Raw genomic sequence first — 22623 nt, forward strand, 5'->3', positions numbered from 1 at the left:
CTTTGCAGAAGGTTGCGTGTTCACATCCCAGCTTGGGGAGATATACGACAAAGGGAAGATCTTCCATCGAGCGGGTGATATTTGCTCGGTAGACCGACGGTCCGCCCGTTGTTGTTCGGAATATTGTATATATGCGCTTTATCTTGAAAATGTCGTAAGCGAGGTTCAGGCATCTGTCAATTATCTTGCATTGTATGATGGCTACCCGCCACACTTTATGCCAATGCCTATTCTTTTTGATAGCAAGATATAGTTAGAACGATATATTTTTTTTCAAGACAGAGATACTGTAATGTTCAAAACAATCAAAGAATTCATTCATTAAATAATCCTTTAATCACATAAGCTTTGCAAAATTTAAACGATACACATTAAGGCGGCTGTTTACAAAAGATTGTTGATGATGAAGAGGATGATGCGCTCAACGATCTCCCTGATCTGCTCCTGGAAGAAGAATAAAAAGAGCTATTTAAGAAGATACGTCCTGAAGGTCGGAATTGAAGATTTTTGCGCAATCTTCTATCTTCTTCTTCTTCTATATTCTATATATATAAAAATGAATTGCTGTTCGCTAGTCTCGCTAAAACTCGAGAACGACTGGACCGATTTGGCTAATTTTGGTCTTGAATTATTTGTGGAAGTCCAGAGAAGGTTTAAAAGGTAGATAAGTATCAAAATGCTCGGAATTAAATGAAAATAACAATTTTGTTTTTCCTTTGATGTGACCCCCGTCGGACGGATTCCTTTTGTTTGTTTTAAGTTTATTTTATACAAAACTTTAGGTCTTTTATTTATCGATTGAGGCACTGCGAAGTCTGCCGGGTCAGCTAGTATTATAATAAACGTTTTGAATTAAGCACAAAAATACTTACGTTGTATGTTTCGAGAAGTTCGGGAAGTCTGTTGTTCAAAGCGTCATTCAGCCTCTCGGATACGTCCTCGCCGAAGAGAACAACTTTGAGAGCGGACTGTAAAAAGAAGAACACATTAGTCTTAGCTTAAGTTAGAAAACCTTAAGACCGTGTGCCCTTTCTCTAGAGGTATTAGTGATTCACTGACAGTTCATTGTACTCTCACTTCTCTATTCTATCTTTGCCATCTTCTTGTACTCCTTCATTATTATTTTTATTGCTTAGATGTGTGGACGAACTTACAGCCCACCTGGTGTTAAGTGGTTACTGGAGCCCATAGAGATCTATAACGTAAATGCGCCACCCACTTTGAGATATAAGTTCTAAGGTCTCAGTATAGTTAGAACTGGTGCCCCACCCTTCAAACCGAAACGCATTACTGCTTACTGATTTTTTCGAAACCAAATGAAATAAATTATAATAAAAAGTATAATTAAAAATAATCAGATAGTAATCATTAAAAAATTACCTCAACATTGCCAACAGTAAGAACGGCACTGAGCTCCCTAATGCTGATGCTAGGTAGCAATCTTATGCTGACTGTGGAGACCAGACGAAGGTCTTCGACAACAAGGCTAAAAAATTTTTAAAGTATGCATTAAATAATTTTTGCAACGTAAATAATTGTAAATTGTAAATTTGAAAGATCGCCATTCAATCTTTAGTTTTCAGTCTCAATACAAAAAAATACCAAATTGCATTATTACAATTACGATAATTACCTTCCACTACTGGCTACAGCCAATTCCCTGCCAAAGATGGTGGCCTCACCGTTGACGGCGACTATAGAAAATAGGAATTGTTTGAATTAAATAAGGAATTATTTCAAATCCCAAATATTAGCTTTTATTTTAGTTTAAAAGATTTTGAGACTAAATAAAATATTAATATTTAAAATTACGATTGATGCTGCGAATGATTCTGGGACAGACCATCAATTATCCGTATGCAAATAAATCATACCATTATAATTTTATAGTTTCTTCTACGTTCCAATAAGGTAATGAAAATCCCATTAGCTAGTACGTAATAAAATAATAATAGCTTCGTATAATAAATATGTCTTAATATTGTAACTAAACTTACCAGAAGAGGCGCTGAGCTTGGGGAGGGTAAGATCGACGCTGAATTTTGATCTCAAAATGTTGAAAGTGACGTCATTGACGACAACGTTGCTGGCGCCTTCGAGAGCCAAGTGGGCTACGGTGCCAGATGCGCTGAAGATGCTGCAAAATCATTAAATATTAAATTAATATCTGAAATACGTTTTATGAAGCTCTATAATGAACTCCTTTCCTCGATGCTGGAAGGTATGACGGACTATTCTTCAACCGCGGTTTGAGTTAAGAGCAGACTTATAAAGCAATAGGCAATTCAAAAGAAAGACCTCGATGTCTAATTTTAAAACGAAATTACCATTCTGTCTAGTCTGCAGAAAAATTACGTCAGTTTCAAATTTAAAAGCTGGCTTCGATCTGTCCTACTGTGAATTCATACATGTTATGTATGAATACAAAGACCATATAATTTTTATGTATCCAAAGTACCTTCTTCATTTATGTTATATTTTTATAAATACTTTTGTATTTTAGAATAAAGCCCAAAGAACATTATGATAGTATTTTTTTATGTAATGCTTACTCAGAAATTGGGAAAGTGTAATCGCCTTCGGCTTTTTCGATGTAGATTGGGTCGAGTCCACGCTCTTGGATACCGGAAGTGATGCGATCGATGACGTTCACAATCAATTGCTCGACCAAATTCTGTCTTTCTCTCTCAAGGTCTAAAACACAATATGAACTTTGTATTGGTGGTGGCTTCATCCTGGTTATACTGCGGTGGTTCAAATCATGTTCCACCTGTTTGTAATGAAAAATTCCTGGACGAAATAGCGATCTATTTAATTTTTAGCTTGGTCCGCTTAACGCCTTCGTTCATTAAACACAGGAGTGCTCGATCTAAGCTTTCTACAAGTGAGCAACTGAAAACATGTCAGCCCCGTGTTTTTTTTGATAACCAAATTCATACTATGAATTTCGATTGAATTCGATGATTGACTGACTAAAATTAATTTTTCACGATTTTAATACTTTACCCTTTATCTACAGTTTTTTTATATTTTTTTTAATGCTTAGGTGGATTGACGAGCTCACAGCCCACCTGGTGTTAAGTGGTTACTGGATCCCATAGACATCTACAACGTAAATGCGCCACACACCTCGAGTTATAAGTTCTAAGGTCGCGGTATAGTTACAACGGCTACCCCCCACCCTTCGAACCGAAACGCATTACTGCTTCACGGCGGAAATAGGCGGGGTGGTGGTACCTACCCGTGCGGACTCCCAAGAGGTCCTACCACCAGTGATTACGCAAATTATAATTTTTGCGGGTTTGATTTTTATTACACGATGTTATTCCTTTACCGTGGAAGTCAATCGTAAACATTTGTTGAGTACGTATTTCATTAGAAAAACTGATACCCGCGGGATTCGAACACCGGTGTATCGCTACATACGAATGCACCGGACGTCTTATCCTTTAGGCTACGATGACTTCAAAAATGTACTACTACTTGAATACTACAGTATTTGAAGGTAGTTAAAAAAAATTTTTTTCATCAACTTCAATAAGATAAATTGCGCACTTAGCAAGGCCTGATGACAATACAATAATTTAGTTGTATCTCTGGCCTAATATTCTGACTAGTATAAAAAAATATTTATTTTAATTCGGCTTGATGGCAATTTCAAAGCCACTCACCAACTTTTGAGGGCACAGCAACGACGCTGGCAGCGAGAGTAACAAGTACAAATGCGAAGGCCTTCATTGTCGATTTTTTGCTGAAAGAAACATACAATAATGAAGTATAAATGTTACTTGGCACCTACAATTTAAACTGGTATGATTTGAAATTGTTTTGATAGAGAGAACAGAAGTTAAAATTTATGTAATTTTCAGTGTTCCCCTGAGAAACACAAATGCTCTTACCTCACCAAATAAATGTGTACGATTTATTGAATTTTCATTCGGTATTTATACTGTTTCCTACGCTTAAGCTGATAACGTATTCTCTATTAGCTGACGTACATTAAAACAATCTTGATCAAGATTATCTGATTGAAATGTGTATATTATTACATTTCAAAGTGAAAACAAAATTAAATTGAGACGTGATAATTACGAAATCGATAGATTGGTGATAAATTTGGAAAATATTACTGAAACAAAGAAGTAAATATTATCATCCTTATTGCAGAGTTTTCGTTCATTTTCGTGATGAGTTCATTTAAGACATTAAAGATATATTTATTATGTCAAGATTCATGAAATGTTTTTGAACTGTTCTTTAATACTGGCATTACTTCAAGATGCCTGAAATTATTTAGCCTTAATACGTTGTCATACTCCAAATTTGGCTTACATGAAATAAAAATGGAATTGGATAGGACAACAGCTATCGGGCCAGCAAATCTTAAAAATAATTGCAGTTGGAGTCTCTCGTTTGTGTTCCACCACACGTTTGTATTCAATTCACGCCATATTTATCAAGATTATTTTAAAATCAGCGGCCCGCACCGGCTCCGCTCGGGTCTTTAACAAAAATTTCAACGATATTTGACGTCGTTTTATTTTTTTAAATAAAAGAACACCTATTGCGGCATAACTGTAATAGTTAGACAGACATATGCTGTCTTTTTGTAAATAATAATGTGTTTTACAAAGTCGTAGCACATTATTTTATTCTATCATCAATAGTTTTCACAGGGCACGCGATGTAAAGAATATCTTAAGTAATTTTTTTACACCTTGGGTTACATTATTTATCACCTTGGGTTACATTATTGGAGTTTCATTAAGGATCCCTAATATTTTTTTTTAAAAAGATTACAGCCTATGTCACTCGGGAATAGTGTAGCTTCCAAACAGTGAGAGAATTTTTCAAAACGGTTCAGTAGTTTCGGAACCTATTCAATACAAACAAACAAAGAAATATTTCCTCTTTATAATATTAAGTATAGATTACAAACACTAAAATAATTATTTCATATTCAACAGCCTCACAAAAAACGGTCGTTTTGGCTTAAAGGATAAAACGCCCGTTGCGTTCGTATCAAGCAACGGTGTTCGAATCCCGCAGGCTGGTACCAATTCTTCAAATGAAATACGTACATAACAAATGTTCACGATTGACTTCCACAGTGAAGAAATAGTAAACATCGTGTAATAAAAATCAAACCTCTAAAATCTTCGATCAACAATAAGATAAAATAAGATAAGCCTTTATTAACAATCTAATTTAAGTTACATTTTTAATACACTTATTATCTAGTTTTATTATTCGACACCAGTTTCTTGATCGTCTTGCTGTACAGCATAGGCCTCCCCAAGGGTTTTCCATAATATTCTATCCTGCGTTTTTCTTATCCAAGTCGTTCCTGCCACTTTTTTGATGTCATCTTCCCATCTACGTTGCTGTCTTCCTCTATTTCGCTTTTTATATCTTGGACACCATTCTGTCACTCCTTTGGCCTATTTTTCTGTTTTATCTCGAATTAAATGTCTAGGCCATTTCCATTTCAGTTGTTGTATTCGGTATTTTATGTCTATGATCTTTGTTTGTTTTCTTATTTTTGTTCATCTGTATTTTATCTTTTAATTTCATGTTTAACATACTTCTTTTTATTCGGTGTTGACAAATTTCTAAAGTTTTTATGTTCTTATTTGTCAATCCCCATGTTTGGCATCCATAGGTCATACTTGGAAGAATGCATGTATTAAATATTTTGTTCTTTCCCTTATCAGGTATTTCTGAACTCTTCATGACATCTTTTAATGCCCAGTACCTTTTCCATCCTATATTTATTCTGTTACTGATTTCTTTTGTTGTGAGGTCTTTGGGGGATATGATTTGGCCGAGATATGTATACTCATTTACATATTCTAATTTAGCTGTGTTGTATGCTGGTTTAGCTGGTTTGATAGGGACTTTATTGTAATTTGTCATCAGCTTTGTTTTGTTTGTGTTCAATGATAGTCCAACTTTTTCACTTTCACATACAAGTTGCTCAATCATTTTTTGTAAAATTTCTGGATTTTCGCTTATAAGTATGAGGTCGTCGGCAAATCTCAGATGATTTAGTAACACTCCATTAATATGAATACCGTAATCGTCCCATTCGAGCTGACGAAACACATTTTCTAGGGTTGCAGAGAAAAGTTTGGGTGAAAGGGGGTCTCCCTGTCTAACTCCTTTTTTGATGTGAAAGTGTTCTCCTAGCTTTTCTGTCCGTACTCTTGCTTTCATGTTTTCGTATATTCATCGTCTAAAAAACCTTGAACTGAAGTAAGTTGCAAATGCATATGCCGCGGTTTGTCCTTCCACAGTTTTGCCCAAGTAATCATAATAGGTTGGTAAAAAAGTCTTTTCGCATTATAGTATGTATGAACTTGTAATAAAATCTTTTTGGCTATACTAATTGTATCTGGCTGGTTTTGGTATCATTAAAAGTTTAAATTTTAAAGAAGATAATTAATTCCAAATTCAAATTAGGAAAATATGTGATTTTTATTTTTTTTTCGTACTGTCAAGCTGAGTGAATCTAATGAAGAAATTCGATACATTTTAAAATTTTACTACAAAAGAGGTAAAAATGAAACGCAAGCCGCAAAAAAAATTTGCGATGTTTATGGACCTAGTGCAGTGTCTGTGAAAGTAGAACAAATTTGGTTTAAGCGTTTTCAATCCGGAAATTTTGATGTCAAAGATGCACGTCGCTCTGGTCGCCCTATTACGGATAAAATGGATGCCATTTTTTAAAAAGTGAAGCAAGATCGGCATATCATTAGTTACGACGTAGCTGAAAAACTGGGAATTGACCACAAAACAGTTTTGGCGCATTTGAAAAAAACTGGGTACACAAAAAACCTCGATATTTGGGTACCTCGCGAGCTCACTAAAAGAAACCTAATGAACCGTGTAATCATTTGTGATTCTTTATTACGACGTAATGAAACCGAACCATTTTTGAAGAAGCTGATAACTAGTGATGAAAAGTGGATCACGTACGATAAAAACGTGCGAAAAAGGTCGTGGTCAAAGGCCGGTCAGGTTTCACGGACTGTGGCCAAGCTCGGGTTAACTCGCAACAAGGTGATGCTGTGTGTGTGGTAGGATTGGAAGGGCATTATTCATTATGAGCTGTTACCACCCGGCAGGACCATCTATTCTAAACTCTACAGCGCACAACTGATGAGATTAAAGCAAGAAGTTGAGTGAAAGTGGCCGGAATTAATCAACAGAAGGGGTGTGGTTTTTCATTACGATAACGCTAGACCTCACACATCTTTAACCACTCAGCAAAAATTAAGAGGGCTTGGCTAGGAAGTGCTAATGCATCCGCCTTGTAGTCCTGACCTTGCACCTTCAGATTTCTACCTGTTTCGGTCTCTTCAGAATTCTTTAGACAGTATCAGGTTAATTTCACGAGAGAACTGCCAAAACCAGTTGTCGCGGTATTTTGAATAGAAGCCCCAAAATTTCTATAGCAATGGGATCATATTCTTACCTACAAGATGGCAAAAAGTTATCGAACAAAATGGTACCTACATACTTTAGTTAAATGTAAATAAACTATATTAAAAAATGTTGTGAATTCCTTAAAAAATGCGAGGAAACTTTTTCCCCAGCCCATTTATTTCCCCCAGTTATTTATTACAATTACGCCTAATTGGTCGCGTATCTTTAATAAACTTACAGAACCTTTGTGGTATATGACCGATATCTTTCTCTACGCTCACCAAATATTGGCCTCCGATAATAAACGCCTCCATTCATCCCGGCGTTGCGCTACACCCTGCTAGTCCGGTACTTGCAGCTCACGTAAATTTCCTCCGGTACACTCGTTTCACAGACCAATCTTGCTCCATCAGCATTACATGCCCGAGCCATCTGAGCCTCTGGCGCCTTCATCTCCCCCAGAATATTTAGCTCACCAAAAAGCCTTTCCGCACCTTTGTTTTTCCGGACGCGTCAAGCACCGTCATCGCTCTGAACTTTTTTGTTACTGCTTAGATGGGTGGACGAGCTCACAGCCCACCTGGTGTTAAGTGGTCACTGAAGCCCATAGACATCTACAACGTAAATGCGGCACCCACCTTGAGCTATAAGTTCTAAGGTCTCAGTATAGTTACAACGGCTGCCCCCCCCTTCAAACCGAAACGCATTGCTGCTTCACAGTAGAAATAGGCGGGGTGGTGGTACCTACCCGTGCGGATTCACAAGAGGTCTTATCACCAGTAATTACGCAAATTATAATTTTGCGGGTTTGATTTTTATTACACGATGTTATTCCTTCACCGTGGAAGTCAATCGTGAACATTTGTTAAGTACGTATTTCATTAGAGAAATTGGTACTTGCCGACGGGATTCGAACACCGTTGCATCGCAAAATACGAATACATCGGACGTCTTATCCCTTAGGCCACGACGACTAGTCCTAGTCTCTTTCTTCGTAGCTTTCACTTAGTCACGAGAAGCTGTGTCTCTTCTTTCGATGTAAGCGTCCATCCATACAATACGATCGGTCTGACTATAGTCTTGTATATCCGAATCGTGGTGTGTCTGTTAAATTACTTCTAAGAGAAAGTCGGATGTAGGGCTGCACTGCATCGTAGGGAATGTTGTACACGTATTTCAATCTCATCTTCCCTGCTATTGGCGGTTAATACAGTGTACCTAAGGTGCCGGAATTTGACCACTCGTTTGTATTTCGTATTTCCCACAACGAGGACACATCACATCACACTTAATGGCAGAGTAATTTTCAATGGACAGCATAAGGTAATAGGGTATGCCGATGTCCTTATTTTACCAGGGAAAAGAAAGCAGCACGTTATAGACGCATTCAACTGCTTCCAAAAAGGAACCTCTCGGATTGTCCTTCGTGTGAGCCACGAGAAGACAGAGTATCTTCACGTGCGTCGATAAAAAAACATAAGATGGTAGCATGATATAAGAACGGCATATTTTTTTTCAAAGAGAGGTAATGTAATGTTTAAACAATCAAAGAACTCATTCAATAAATAATCGTTTAATCACATAAACTCAGCAAATTTAGACGATACACATTAAGGCGGCTGTTTACAAAATATTGTTGATGATGAAGAGGATAATACGTTCAACGATCTCCCTGATCTGCTCCTGAAAGAAGAATAAAAAGAGTCATTTTAGAAGATACGTCCTGAATGTCGGAACTGAAGATTTTTTTCACAATATTCTAATTAAGCGTATTAGCGTGTTTTAGTCTAGAACAGGCTAAAAGCCATTTAAAAGCCACCAAACGTTTTGAATAAAGCACAAAAGTACTTACGTTGTAAGTTTCGAGGAGTTGGGGAAGTCTGTTGTTCAAAGCGTCATTCAGCTTCTCGGATACGTCGTTGCCGAAGAGAACAACTTTGAGAGCGGACTGTAAAAAGAAGAATACATTATCTTAGCTTAAGTTATTAAGCACCCACGTGCTCTAGAGGCCACTCAAACCGCTAGGCCCGTTTAGCTAACAAATCAGACTATTCTCAATTTAAATTTACTGTTAGTTAATTAACTCTGTACTCTCGTTTCTCTATTGAACCTCTACCATCTTTCTGTACCCCTTCATTTCGATATATTTGGGACGATTAGACTGCTTACTGTGAATCTGTTTCTGACTCAATTGATATTCTAAAGCTCAATGATTCAAACCAATGTACTGACAATATGAAGTGATACGAATGTACCTAACGTATTATAGATTCTTAACTAACTTGCGATTTCGACTTCATTCCTTCATACATCTATTAATCTATTGGCTATTGATAATCTTCTAAACACTGTAACCCTTTTGAGTATTTGCTCGAAACCAAATGAAATAAATTAGAAAGTATAACTAAAAATAGTCAAATAATAATCATTAAAAAATACCTCAACATTGCCAACAGTAAGAATGGCACTGAGCTCCCTAACGTTGATGCTAGGTAGCAATCTTAAGCTGACAGTGGAGACCAGACGAACATCTTCGACGACAAGGCTGAAAAATAATTAAATTATGCATTAAATGGTTTTTGAAAAGTAAAGTATTTATATTGTAAATTCGTGAAATTGCTACTCAATTTTAAGCTTTTAGTTTTCAGTTTCAGAATAAAAATTTACTAAATTTCATAATAATAAAATTTTAATAAATACCTTCCACTACTGGCTACAGCCAATTCCCTGCCAAAGATGGTGGCCTGACCGTTGACGGCGACTATTGAAAATAAAAATTATTTGAATTTAATGAGAAATTATTTAAGATCACAAAATATTAGCCTTTATTTCAGTTTAAAAGATTTTGAGACTAAATAAGGTATTAATAATAATATTTAAATTACGATTGATGCTACGAATGATTCTGGGACAGACCGGATTTTCAATAATCCGTATGCAAATAAATCATACCATCATAATTTTCTAATTTCTTATACGTTCCAATAAGGTTATGAAAAAACCATTAAGTAGTACGTAATAAAATAATAATACCAACGTTTAATAAATATTTCATAATATTGTAACTAAACTTACCAGCAGAGGCGCTGAGTTTGGGTAGGGTAAGGTCGATGCTGAATGTAGTTGGTCTCAAAAGGTTGAAAGTGACGTCATTGACGACAACGTTGCTGATGCCCTCGAGAGCCAATTCGGCTACGGTGCCAGATGCGCTGAAGATGCTGCAAAATTATTAAATATAAATTTATTATTAATATTTGAAATACTTTTGATAAAGCTCTATAGTGTAGTCCTTTCCTCGATGCTGGAAGGTATGACGAGCTTTGAGTTAAGACCAGACATGAACAAACAACAGGCAATCAAAAGAAAGACTTTGATGTCGAATTTAAAAACGAAGTTATCATTTACCATATTATTCTGCAGAAAAATTACGTCAGCTTCAAATTTAAAAGCTGGTTTCGATCTGTCTTGCGGTGAATTCATACCATATAATTTTTATGTATCCAAAGTACCTTCTTCATTTATTTTATCTTTTTGTTAATACTTTTGTATTTTAAAATAAAGCCCAAAAACAGATAATATTTTTGTATGTAAGACTTACTCAGAAATTGGGAAAGTGTAATCGCCTTCGGCTTTTTCGACGTAGATTGGGTCGAGTCCACGTTCTTGGATACCAGAAGTGATGCGGTTGATGGTGTTCACGATCAGTTTTTCGATCAAATTCTGGCTTTCTCTGTCAAGGTCTAAAACACGATATGAACTTTGTATTGGTGGATTTATACAGGTTATTCTGCGGTGAGTCAAACCACCTATTTATTATAACCAATTAACAATATAAATTACCAAATACCAATATTATACCAATATTATAACCAATTATGAAGATTTCCTAACAGTTCTTGGACGAAATTGTGATCTACAAAATTTTCTGCTTTTTCCATTTAACATGCTCGTTTATTAAGTACAGGGGTGGTCAATCTAAGTTTTCCATAAATAAGCAACTGAAAACGGTGTCAGCCCTGTGATGTTTTGATAACAAAATCCATACTATGAATTTCGGTCGAATGATGGACTGACTAAAGCCGATTTTTCATGCTTTTCATACTTTACCCTTTACCTATTTCATGGTATCTTCCAAAAAAAAATTTTCATCAACTTCAATAAGATAAATTCCACACTTAACTAGACCCGATGTCAATACAATAATGTAGCTTTGACCTAAAATCCTGAATAATTTAAAAAAAAAAAATAGTTCAGGCTTATGGAAATTTCAAAGCTACTCACCAACTTTTGAGGGCACAGCAGCGACGCTGGCAGCGAGAGTAACAAGTACAAATGCGAAGACCTTCATTGTAGATTTTTTGCTGAAAGAAACGTACAGTAATGAAGTATAATTATTACTTGGCACCTACCACTTAAACTGAAAGGATTTGAAAATGGTTTGAAAGAGAGAACCGAATCTAATTTTATACAATAAAAGCGAGGAGAAAGGAGTTTATTAAATTCAAGTATGTGTCAATTTTCCCCTGAGAAACACAATGCTCTTACCTCACCAAATAATTGTGTATGATTTATGAAATGTTGAGTCAGTATTTATACTGTTTCCTTTGCTTAAACTGATAAAGTATTCTCTATTAGCCGACGTACATTAAAACAATCTCGATCAAGATTATCTGATTAAAACGCGGATATTATCAAATTTCAAAGTGAAAACCCAATGCTATGAGACGTGATAATTACGAAATCGGTAGACTGGTGTTAATTTGGGAAAATATTAATGAAACAAAGAAGTACACATAATTTATCATCCTTATTGCAGAGTGGTTGCGCTGGTTTACAACTGTTAGTTTTTGGTTTCGGAAGATAGCAACATTTAATTTGGTTTTGCAAATCCTGTCCCATTCCTCTCCCGCACATTACCTACCGACGTATGCGAGCGAGATCGCGTGGCAACATCGACTCGAGAAGAAAATGTAATGGCTGAACTACCGCGCGCGCCCTACGTAAATAAGTGAAATTGTTGGTGTTTCTCATCGCCTCTCTGTACGAGCCTGCAGTAAGGACTTCATAAGGTACTGTGCATCCTTCCTTTACCGCAGAACCGCCTCTTTATATCGTTTCTATCCACAGTCTATGTCCTACAATTTGCAACGGCCAAATTTCGAATCATTCAAAAAATTTCGCAGTTTGCTTATTTGGCGTCTGCACAGAGTTTTCGTTTATTTTCGTGATGAGTCCATTTAAAACATTAAAGATATATTTATTATCTAAATATTAATGAAATTCTGTTCTGTTCCTTATTACTGCCATTACTTCAGGATGCCTGAAATGATTTAGTCTTAATAGGTTTGTCCAAATTGGGCTTTCATGGAAAAAATATAGAATACTGGTGGTAGGACCTCTTGAACTGGTGGTAGGACCTCTTGGGAGTCCGCACGGGTAGGTACCACCACTCCGCCTATTTCCGCCGTGAAGCAGTAATGCGTTTCGGTTCGAAGGGTGGGGGTAGCCGTTGTAACTATACTGAGACCTTAGAACTTATAATTCGAGGTGGGTGGCGCATTTACGTTGTAGATGTCTATGGGCTCCAGTAACCACTTAACACCAGGTGGGCTGTGAGCTCGTCCATCCATCAATGCAATAAAAAAAAAATTAAAAAAAGAATCGGATTGAACAACAGGTGTCAAGCCAGCAAGTCTTAAAAAAATTGCAGTTGGAGTCTCTCTATTGTAGTTTCAAATATATTGTCCTTTCAGATCTATTGTAGACTTATTGTCTATTCAGATCTAATGTAATGTATTGCAATTTTTGATATTTATTCCTATATAGTACAGTAACCGAAATAGATTGATTTTGTTTATTATTTTAAATTTTCAGTTCGTAATTTTGTACAAAGCGGGGGACTCAATAATTTTAATAATACTAATAATAATAAAAGCTTCATAATAAATAAGAAAAGATTTAGCCGCAAAAGGAATATTTAGAAATAATAAACTAAACTTAACGACTCTGCTGAATCGATAACATCGACATCTTTTTCTGCTTGCCCAACTTTGGCAAAGACCTCTTCCTCTTCTTTCCAGTCTGCTCGGCTTAGAGGTTTTCTTGTCCATTTTTTTTATCATCGTCTTTATCTGGTCTTGTCACCTCCGAATCCATCTGCTTCGTTTCCTTTTTCTGTTACTAGGGTACCAAAACACTATTTTATTGTTCCATTTTTTGATGCCGGATTCTATAATAGTTGAAGCATTTTGTATCTTAGTACGACCTCTAATGACTTTATAGTCTTTAGAGGTACAGTCTCTAATGACTATATAAGTATTTAGTATAAAGTATAAACTTTATACTAAATACAGTTTAGTAAATAATAAAACGTTTTGTTATAAATTTAATATTGGAACCTCATTAAGCTGCTTTCAGACTACGCTGTACTAAAGTACCATAGTATAGCTGCCTATACTTAGCCAATAATATACGGTACGGTATAGTGTGAACGTATCCATAACAATGTATGGTGTGCGATATTGTTGTGCTATGAGCTATATACTATACGCTATTATATTATAGCGTAGTCTGAAAGCGGCTTCAGACTACCAGTAAATAGATAGGGAAAAAATAATACTATTATTAAAATGTGTGGTAAAAATTAAAGCCTAACTTGGCCAATTAAAGCAGTGTGGCTTTTTCGTTGCGGTAATCTTTAAAATGGGTACTGTTCAACTGTTGTCGTTACTAGGAATGTTGTTATATTTAAATTGATAAGAGAGAGCGTTGTATCTGAGGCGGTCAGATTACGCAAATGATACCGGTGCTATTATACTAGCGTGGTCTGAAAACCGCTTTAGTTTGTCAGAAAGAAAGCCCCAGTTAACTGTGTGACTGTTTCAAGTTGTATATACCAACGCATGAAAATGCAGACGACGAGAAATCCCCCTTTCTAGGACTGGTTTATCATTAAAATAAGAAACATAATGAATATCAAACTGATTAAACTGATAGACAGACCATTTAGAGTTTAAGATTTAGAGAGATTAAGAATTTAACTGTAATAAAATAAAATTAAAACAAACTAATTTTAGAAACCAGTCCTTAGGTATGTGTGTACAACATAGAACTATTGAATATTTTTTTTAATCCACTTGAATCTCGTCAATTATTTGATGTTTAACGTTTATTATTACAATTAAAACTAATAAAAAATAATTACAAACACATACACAAATAAAAATAAATATTGGTCACTATCGTAGCCTCCATTTTGGGTTTGGATTGGGAGTGCTTAACATGTATTCCGGTCCAGTCTTGTATTATCGGGCGGTCCAGGTCCATCCTTTTTTGGAACCTAAAGTGTTAAGTAAAGCAGACAACATATTTATATTGTATAGATTGCAACAGACGTCGACACTGACAAAAATCAAAAAATTTGTTCAAAGGGCACCATTTTTCATCACCACAAAAGAAAACACTAAATGCGTTTTTGAAGACAGCGGAAAGAATAACCGAACTAAGCTTCATGCTTCTTCTGGAACAATCCTTACTTCGATAAGGCTATGCGTCATAATAACTGCCTTATCGTTGCCGCCGCTGACTACTCCCCGAATCCTGATCACGCAGGAGCCAGTCACCGTCGACGCCCTAGACACGTCTTTACGGATCCATCAGATCTATTAACCTTCGCCTTAGACGCCTTCAGCTCTAACACTAGGAGCAGGCGCAGGGTCCCTGGTAACCGTACTCGTCAAACTCGACAAAGAGTTCGACGTGCAACCTAACCCATGCATCAGCTCGCTGAGTTTCTCGCCGGATCTTCTCAGTGGGTCGCGGTTCTCATACGGGCAGTAGATTCATTCGCGAAACAGCTGCTCTTGAGTTGTTAGGTCTCCGTTGGAGGCGCTCGGGCAGCTCCTAGCAAATCGCACCCCTCCTAGCTGAGCCTTTGCTCGCCCTCCTGTCCTGGTGAAACTGGAAAGGCCTCAGGGCCACCAGTAATCCTTCAATAATAAAAAAAGAAATATCTATATTATTATGCAAAGGATTAATGTATTTTCTTCGGTTTTGGTGAATTGTGGACATTATATAATTCGTCCGTGACCAACAGTGTAGATTACTATAATTCGAAACGCCGATATTAATAAAATTACATTAAAATAATGCAAGATAAAAATAATTTTAATTACATTGATTACTGGTTAAAAAAGTTACAGGTGGCGTTTATCTTTGAATTTATAATAATAATAATAATAAACATTTATTCCAAACACTAATTAAGTACAAAAAATAAATAAAAAAGATAACAAAAATAACGAGGCTTGGAAACGGTTACCGGCTCAGCAATGCCTAACAGTAACGAAACAATCGGTACTGCGGCGCTGATCTTCCGCCGGCACCTGCGGAGTGACGCGCACACCAGCATCAGACCGACCAATACACAACATTGTAAAATATATTAAAAATAAAAAGAACATGAATAAAAAAAAAAAACAGTTCTGAAAAGGACAACAAAATGACATTATTAAATTAATTAAATAAAAATTGCAGTTGCAAAACACAATTAATTTCGTTGCAACTCGGTGTTTTTTGTGCTTCTGTGCTGTTGTCCACTAAATCTAGAGCCGCAACGTGGATTTATAAGATAATTCAATCAACGCTGACTAAAGACTTGACGAAAAGTAAAATATGTTTCTTCTACTAAGATGTTTCTTCTGCTAAGATGTTTCTTCTAATAATCTTTATGCATCAACATCTACTGGTGGTTGGGAGTCTTATGAGCTAGTACGGATAGGTAACACCACCCCGCCAATTTCTGCCACGGAACAGTAATCCATTCCGGTTCGAAGGTCTAGTCATTACACATTTCGAACTTAGATCTCATGTCTCTTAAAGTACGTGGCGGCATTCACGTAGTAATGTCCATGGGCTCCAGTAAACGGTCATAAAACTCATGCCGAATCCCTATGCAGCATAATAAGAGGACATAATTCGACGACTCCACATAATAAGGCCAAGAAGAAGTTCCTAGATTTGGGAGTCATCGTCGTACAGTGCAACTGAATTTTTGATTCTTTTGCACGACATCTTCATGTCTCAAGACGAGTGGCGAAATTCCAGCGGCGTTGCCTTAATACCAGAAAATCAAACATAAAGATGTATGGTGTCGTGGGACACCAGATAGGAACGAAGTTCCTTAGTATAAAAATGTTAATTTTAAGTTCTGTTCGAGGTATAAAGAAAATGAAACTGGAGGTTTTGCAACAACATATAGGTACACTTCATTCACGGTTGTTTGCATAAGCGTTAGTGGTAGTGCGCAAACGAACGATTGTGGTCAACGAATGATAAAAAAATATGTTATTTTTTGGACGTTATTACAAAGTTAAGTCATACAGTGTGCGCATTGCAATTTTTTTTTTTTTATTGAATATTTACTGGTGGCCCGGAGGCCTTTCCAGTTTCACCAGGACAGGTGGGATTACTAATTTGTACCCCTCCGCATCGTCCCATAAGGAACTTCGTTCCAAAAAAACTAATCCTTAACTTCGTCCCTGAATCTTAGTATTTGTAATCTTAGTAGTTTAGTATTTGTCGTCGGTCATGGATTGTCATGAAACTGCGCACCCCATCAAGCACACAATCAAATTAATTAAATGATGTAAATAATATTGATAAGATCGTGATTGATATTAGCGATTTCAATTTTTTTATCAGACAAAATTACAGACCATCATATCGTGGCTCTCAGATATGTGTCGTCATCCTTGAGAGAGGACGTTGAAGACAGAGTTGCCTAGGAGATCATATCAAATCATAAAACTTACTAACATTAACATTATTACCTACTTGTAAGCAGAAATAGGACTTAGGTACTTATCTACCCGTACCGGTCTACAAAATGAGTTGCCTACAGAAATTATAATATTTATTTAGAAACTCTTGTTCAATAAAGATATTCTTATTCCATCTCTCCGCCCATCTCTCGAACTTATATAAGATATAACTATAATATAATAATCGAAAAGTATGTAGTCGTTTGAATATCTTTCAGGAGATAAACTTATCTGCCTAATTTATTTTAGTTATTTCATTTACTTCAGATTTTGCATCCATATTACATTTATTAACAATATAATAATATAATATAAACACTGTGGTAGGCGGTAGGAACTCTTATGAGTCCGCACGGGTAGGTACTACCACTCTGCCTATTACTGCCGTGAAGCAGTAATGCGTTTCGGTTTTAAGGGAGGGGCAGCCGTTGTAACTATACTGAGACCTTAGAACTTATATCTCAAGGTGGGTGGCGCATTTACGTTGTAGATTTCTATGGGCTCCAGTAACCACGTGGTCTGTGAGCTCGTCCACCCGTCTAAGCAATAAAATAAAATAAAAAAGACGTGTGGCACTCGGGGACTGCCGCGGTAATGCTATTGCAAAGCATTTTTTATCAACTTATGCAATTACAATTAGACAATAATAATTTAATATTAAAACAATAATAAAAATAAGACCACGCTCTATTTATAAACATTAACAAAAGCCAACCATTAACTGTCCTCTTCACACTCATAAGCTAGACCGCGTGAGAGAGAGATGGGCAGACTTTTCATGATGCTCATGCACTTTTTATTTTTATTTATTGGATGGACGAGCTCACAGCCCACCTGATGTTAAGTGGTTCCTGGAGCCCATAGACATCTACAACGTAAATGCGCCACCCACCTCGAGATATAAGTTCTAAGGTCTCAGTATAGTTACAACGGCTACCCCACCCTTCGAACCGAAAGTGCAGTGCGACGTCACGCCGCGTGCTTATTCACAAACACTACACCAGCGCAACGTGTGAATGCGTTGAGCGCGAGCTACATTGTAGGCGTCGTGGCGGTGTCAGGTTATTTTCATTACGGAATTTCTTAATTCAGTCGCCGCGCTCAAGACCCGCGATAGAGGCTATGCAACAGCTTAAAAATGATAGTCGTTTGAACATGTATTAGCTGTGTATTAATTTAGAAAAAACGATGTAGTTATGCTTTAAGTTTGAAATCCAAACATGAAACCTGACTTTGATATTAAGAATATTAATCTTCAAAACAATTAAAATTATGAAATTTCCTTGTACAATCAGTAAAAAATAACAATGTCGTCAAATCACATAACCATTGATGTTATCAGTTATTGACGCTTAGTATAAACAGAACTCTTTACTTGTTCATCTATGATAATCGATAAAGCTGTATAATCACTGTATTATATTCAGTATTTGCGATTTGTATACCCCAAATATTTTTTTTACGTTTTAACCTTGTTTATTGTTTCCGACGTTTTTATTTGTGTAGAATGCCTTGCCATGATTTTGTAGAGAAGCATATGACCCCCCTGACTGTTTGTGCTCATTGTCGCTCAAGGATATCAGCAATACCAGAGGATGGTACGTGGCATAAAAGATCTCTGGAAACGCATTGTAGATGTACGCGTTTCGACTGTGACTGTCCACTAACGGTGCTTTTAGGTACTTCAAGCACCGTTCATCGTTCTCGTCGAACCAGTCGCTTGCAACGAAGGGCTCGACGAGTAAATTAACCCACATACACAGCCCACTGAGTTTCTCGCCGGACCTTCTCAGTGGGTCGCGTTACCGATCCGGTGGTAGATCCTGCAAATCACGGCTCTTGCTCGGGTTCGTGTTAGCAACGTCGTTAGGTTTGAGCCTCGTTAGCTTACCTACTAGTTAAGGTTACGCTGAAATAGCCTCTCAAGGATAACAGCATAGGTAGGAAATAAAAACTGACCCTGACGGGGCAACGTAAAGCCGCCGTCGCCTGAATCATGTCTTGTCAGATCCCCCGGATTCACAATCGGTGCCTTTAGGCTCCTCAATCACTGGTCACCGTCCTCGTCAAACTCGTCGATTACGACGAATAGTTCGACGAGCGAACTAACCCATTGACACAGCCCACTGAGTTTCTCGCCGGATCTTCTCAGTGGATCGCGATTCAGATCCGGTGGTAGATTCTGCGAAGCACTACTCTTGCTAGGGCTAGTGTTAGCAAATTCTACACGGGAGCTCTCTTCTTCGATGTCGCAAAAGCGTTCGACAAAGTGTGGCACAACGATTTGATTTTCGAACTTTTCAACATGGGCGTACCGGACAGTCTCGTGCTCATCATACGAGACTTCTTGTCTAACCGCTCTTTTCGATATCGAGTAGAGGGAACCTGCTCCTCCCCGCGACCACTAACGGCTGGAATCCCGCAAGGCTTCATTCTTTCTCCGCTCCTATTTAGTTTATTTATCAATGATATTCCCCGGTCGCCGCCGACCCAGCCAGGGGGACTAGGCTAGTCGCACACAACCGTTTACTACTCAAGTAGAAACAAGTCTCTAAACGCCTTGATTTTCAAATCCAATAGAAAGTTATAGTATTTACCAAGATTTTCCAATATCTAGCCTTTTGATAAATATCTTAAAAAGTAGACGGTACAAGTCGCTAATTTTTATCTTTTGTGCAAATTATCGCATTTGATAAATTTCAAAATGAAAATCTCAAGTTGATAAAAATTACTGATTCCCTGATTTTTGCTTGGCCCGAAGATTATAATGCGCTAGGCCCACCGGTGAGCCGCATGATGTGATAATATCACTAATAAATATTTTAGATAGAAATTTAAAAGATCACTAATAACAAAAGTAATAATTTGCCACATTTTAACAGCTCCAATTACAATTTTTCAGTCCAGGATCCGTCTTTCAGCGTTCAACGTGTTGTACTCGTCACGCAAATAGGACCGGATTTGTCGCTGTCGACCGTCGGGGATACAATAATTAGTCACGACGAGTCCTGGAAGGCGATACTCGACTTCTGCAAGTCCACCATCTCGCAGAAGGACGGATCAGAATGAGAGAAGAACAACTCTTCGCACCGACCCATTGCCTTAGAAGGGCCTTTATGCGGCTCGAAGGCATATAGAAGGCATCCTCCCCTCACTGAAGGTTCTAGAGCGACCTGAAGAAACGAACCCGCGTGGCGCGCTACCAGCACTCCGCATGATGCTTTGTTCCGTACAGCTTCTCTGGAAGAGCAACCGGTTAGCGGTAATTTGCGTTCCGACTGGGCAAGATTGGGTTTGATCCAACAGAGTATTTCCGGACACCAGCGGCACCGCCTGGGGTAGGCTGCCATACTGTCACGGCCAATATAGAGACGTTGACTATCAGCTCGACGACTTGGGATACCAGGCATCCTTGGAGAGACCCGCGCATCTGGTTGTAGTGTAGACGGCGGAATCGCCGCTACCTTGTTAGGGATCTGTCTCGGGCGAGAGTACATGGGAATTCGTTTAGTGGGTAGGCTTTTAATAACTTCAATCCTGGCTTTTATTATCCTCGGCCCTGAGTCCCACATATCACCCCAACGCAGGAACCTCGTATGGTTCGGCTTGGATTCGGACCGAAAATTTCGCTCCTTCCTGTGTACTTTTTGCTTGCAACCACCTCGCAGCTTGGATTTCCGTCATGATGGTTTTAAATTTAGGCCGTTATAGATGTCTCTTTACCATAGCCTTATCTCTTAGAAGTTAGACCCTACGATTATGCTTACTTATATGTAGTTCTGAACAGAAGTTTGGTTTCTCTGATAGAGTTGGCAAATGAAAGTCCCGTTGCTTCTAAAAATAGAAGTAGGTATCTGTTCTATTACTATTTACTTTTGAAATTTATAACAGTGCAGTTTGTTTTTCTATTTACGATAAAAACTATTACATATAAGAAATATTAGAAAAAGTTTTTATGACACCGAATAAGATTTGAGGAAAATAATAAGTAACATAATCGTCTTTCTTGTTATTTTCACATGGTAACATAATTATCATTTCAAAAAATAATTACCAAAGATCGATATAACATAAAAACGAAATTAACTTTATCAATGAAATCTACAAGAGTTGTGATAAAAAATAGTATAGATATACGACAGAGCTCATAGGGCATATGGGCGCAAACGCCACTGTTGGCAATAATTAACATAATAATATATAGTTTAGTTTATTCTATATTAATATTTATTTATTATTAGCAACAAAACTGTTATTCTACCATATTTAATAATTAGCAGACACTGTTTTGATGTGAAAATGTTCAGAATATGTTTAATGTTTATATTATTGTTTAAAAACACAAATGACTGTATAAATGATTAAATATGAATAAAGCACAAATATTAATAATAATTTATATTAAAATTAAGAGTACTAATAATTTAATTAAGTATTGTAATTGTTATGCAATGATGTTGTTGGCGCCATCTATTATTAGGCTGGATAATAACAATGTTAGTTAATATTACTTATAAGTAATTCATGTAAAATAAATTAAATGTGAGTCATGTAAAATCACTAAAATATGTATTTTGAATATTAACCTATGTCTTGTGAATTGTTTCGCAGTAATTACATTTGTTTGTATAAAAGAAGTTGTAGTTGCTATAACCATCACAAAATGGCTAATTGTGTAAAAACCACTGAATAACTCAGGCGTGGCTTTTTGTTGTAAACAAGTAATGTTAAAGTTTTATAGAATTGTATTGTATTTTCATTGTAAAAGAACTTATGTGTGTCAATCCTGGCTTAACGCCGACAGGCACCTGGTCAGGAATCACGAGTATTGTAATCATGATTGCCGATGTCACCTTATTTATTAAATAATAAAAGAAGTCCACAATCCCTCCAATCAGTCCGCAAACACATGATGTCAGCGTCGGAACGATGCTTCGATAAGACTATTCGTCATAATAATCGCCTTTTCGTTGCCGCCGCTGACTACTCCCTAATCCTGATCACGCAGGAGCCAGTCACCGCCGTCCCCTAGACACGTCCTTACGGATCCATCAGATCCAATAAACCTTGCATTAGACGCCTTTAGCTCTAGCACTAGGGCAGGCTTAGGGATCCCGGTAACCGTACTCGTCGAACTCGGCAAAGAGTTCGACGTGCAACCTAACCTAGATATCAGCCCGTTGAGTTTCTGGCTGAATCGCCTCAGCGGGTCGTGATTCCAATCCGGTAGTAGATTCATTCGCAAAACAGCTGCTCTTGAGTTGTTAAGTCACCCCAGTCAGCTCTGGAAGCTGTTAGCAAATCCCACCCCTCTTCGCTGAACCCTTACTCGCCCACCTGGTCTCCGAGCCACCAGTAATCTCTCAATCATAAA

The 22623-nt window shown here is 37.2% G+C and overlaps 1 protein-coding gene across 3 annotated transcripts; it reads right to left on the reverse strand.

Moving 5' to 3' along the window:
• Nucleotides 1-317: 317 nt before the first annotated feature.
• Nucleotides 318-11865, reverse strand: LOC114249976 (uncharacterized). 3 transcript variants are annotated; one of them, XM_089732966.1, is made up of 7 exons: nucleotides 11710-11830; nucleotides 2553-2694; nucleotides 1998-2137; nucleotides 1634-1694; nucleotides 1381-1486; nucleotides 873-968; nucleotides 318-444 (listed from the first exon to the last, which is right to left on the reverse strand). In XM_089732966.1, exons 1-7 carry the CDS (start codon nucleotides 11774-11776, stop codon nucleotides 385-387), a joined length of 672 nt encoding a protein of 223 aa, XP_089589092.1. In that variant the 5' UTR covers nucleotides 11777-11830; the 3' UTR covers nucleotides 318-384. The 3 variants fall into 3 exon arrangements, with proteins under 3 accessions (XP_089589092.1, XP_028039512.2, XP_028039511.2); XM_028183711.2 differs by lacking the exon at nucleotides 11710-11830 and adding an exon at nucleotides 3672-3826; XM_028183710.2 differs by lacking the exons at nucleotides 318-444; nucleotides 873-968; nucleotides 1381-1486; ... (1 more) ...; nucleotides 1998-2137; nucleotides 2553-2694 and adding exons at nucleotides 8986-9111; nucleotides 9281-9376; nucleotides 9868-9973; ... (1 more) ...; nucleotides 10504-10646; nucleotides 11027-11168 and having other exon boundaries at nucleotides 11710-11865.
• Nucleotides 11866-22623: the final 10758 nt, after the last annotated feature.

Source organism: Bombyx mandarina, chromosome 15 (assembly GCF_030267445.1).
Source record: "Bombyx mandarina strain Sakado chromosome 15, ASM3026744v2".
NCBI classification, from domain to species: Eukaryota; Metazoa; Arthropoda; class Insecta; order Lepidoptera; family Bombycidae; genus Bombyx; species Bombyx mandarina.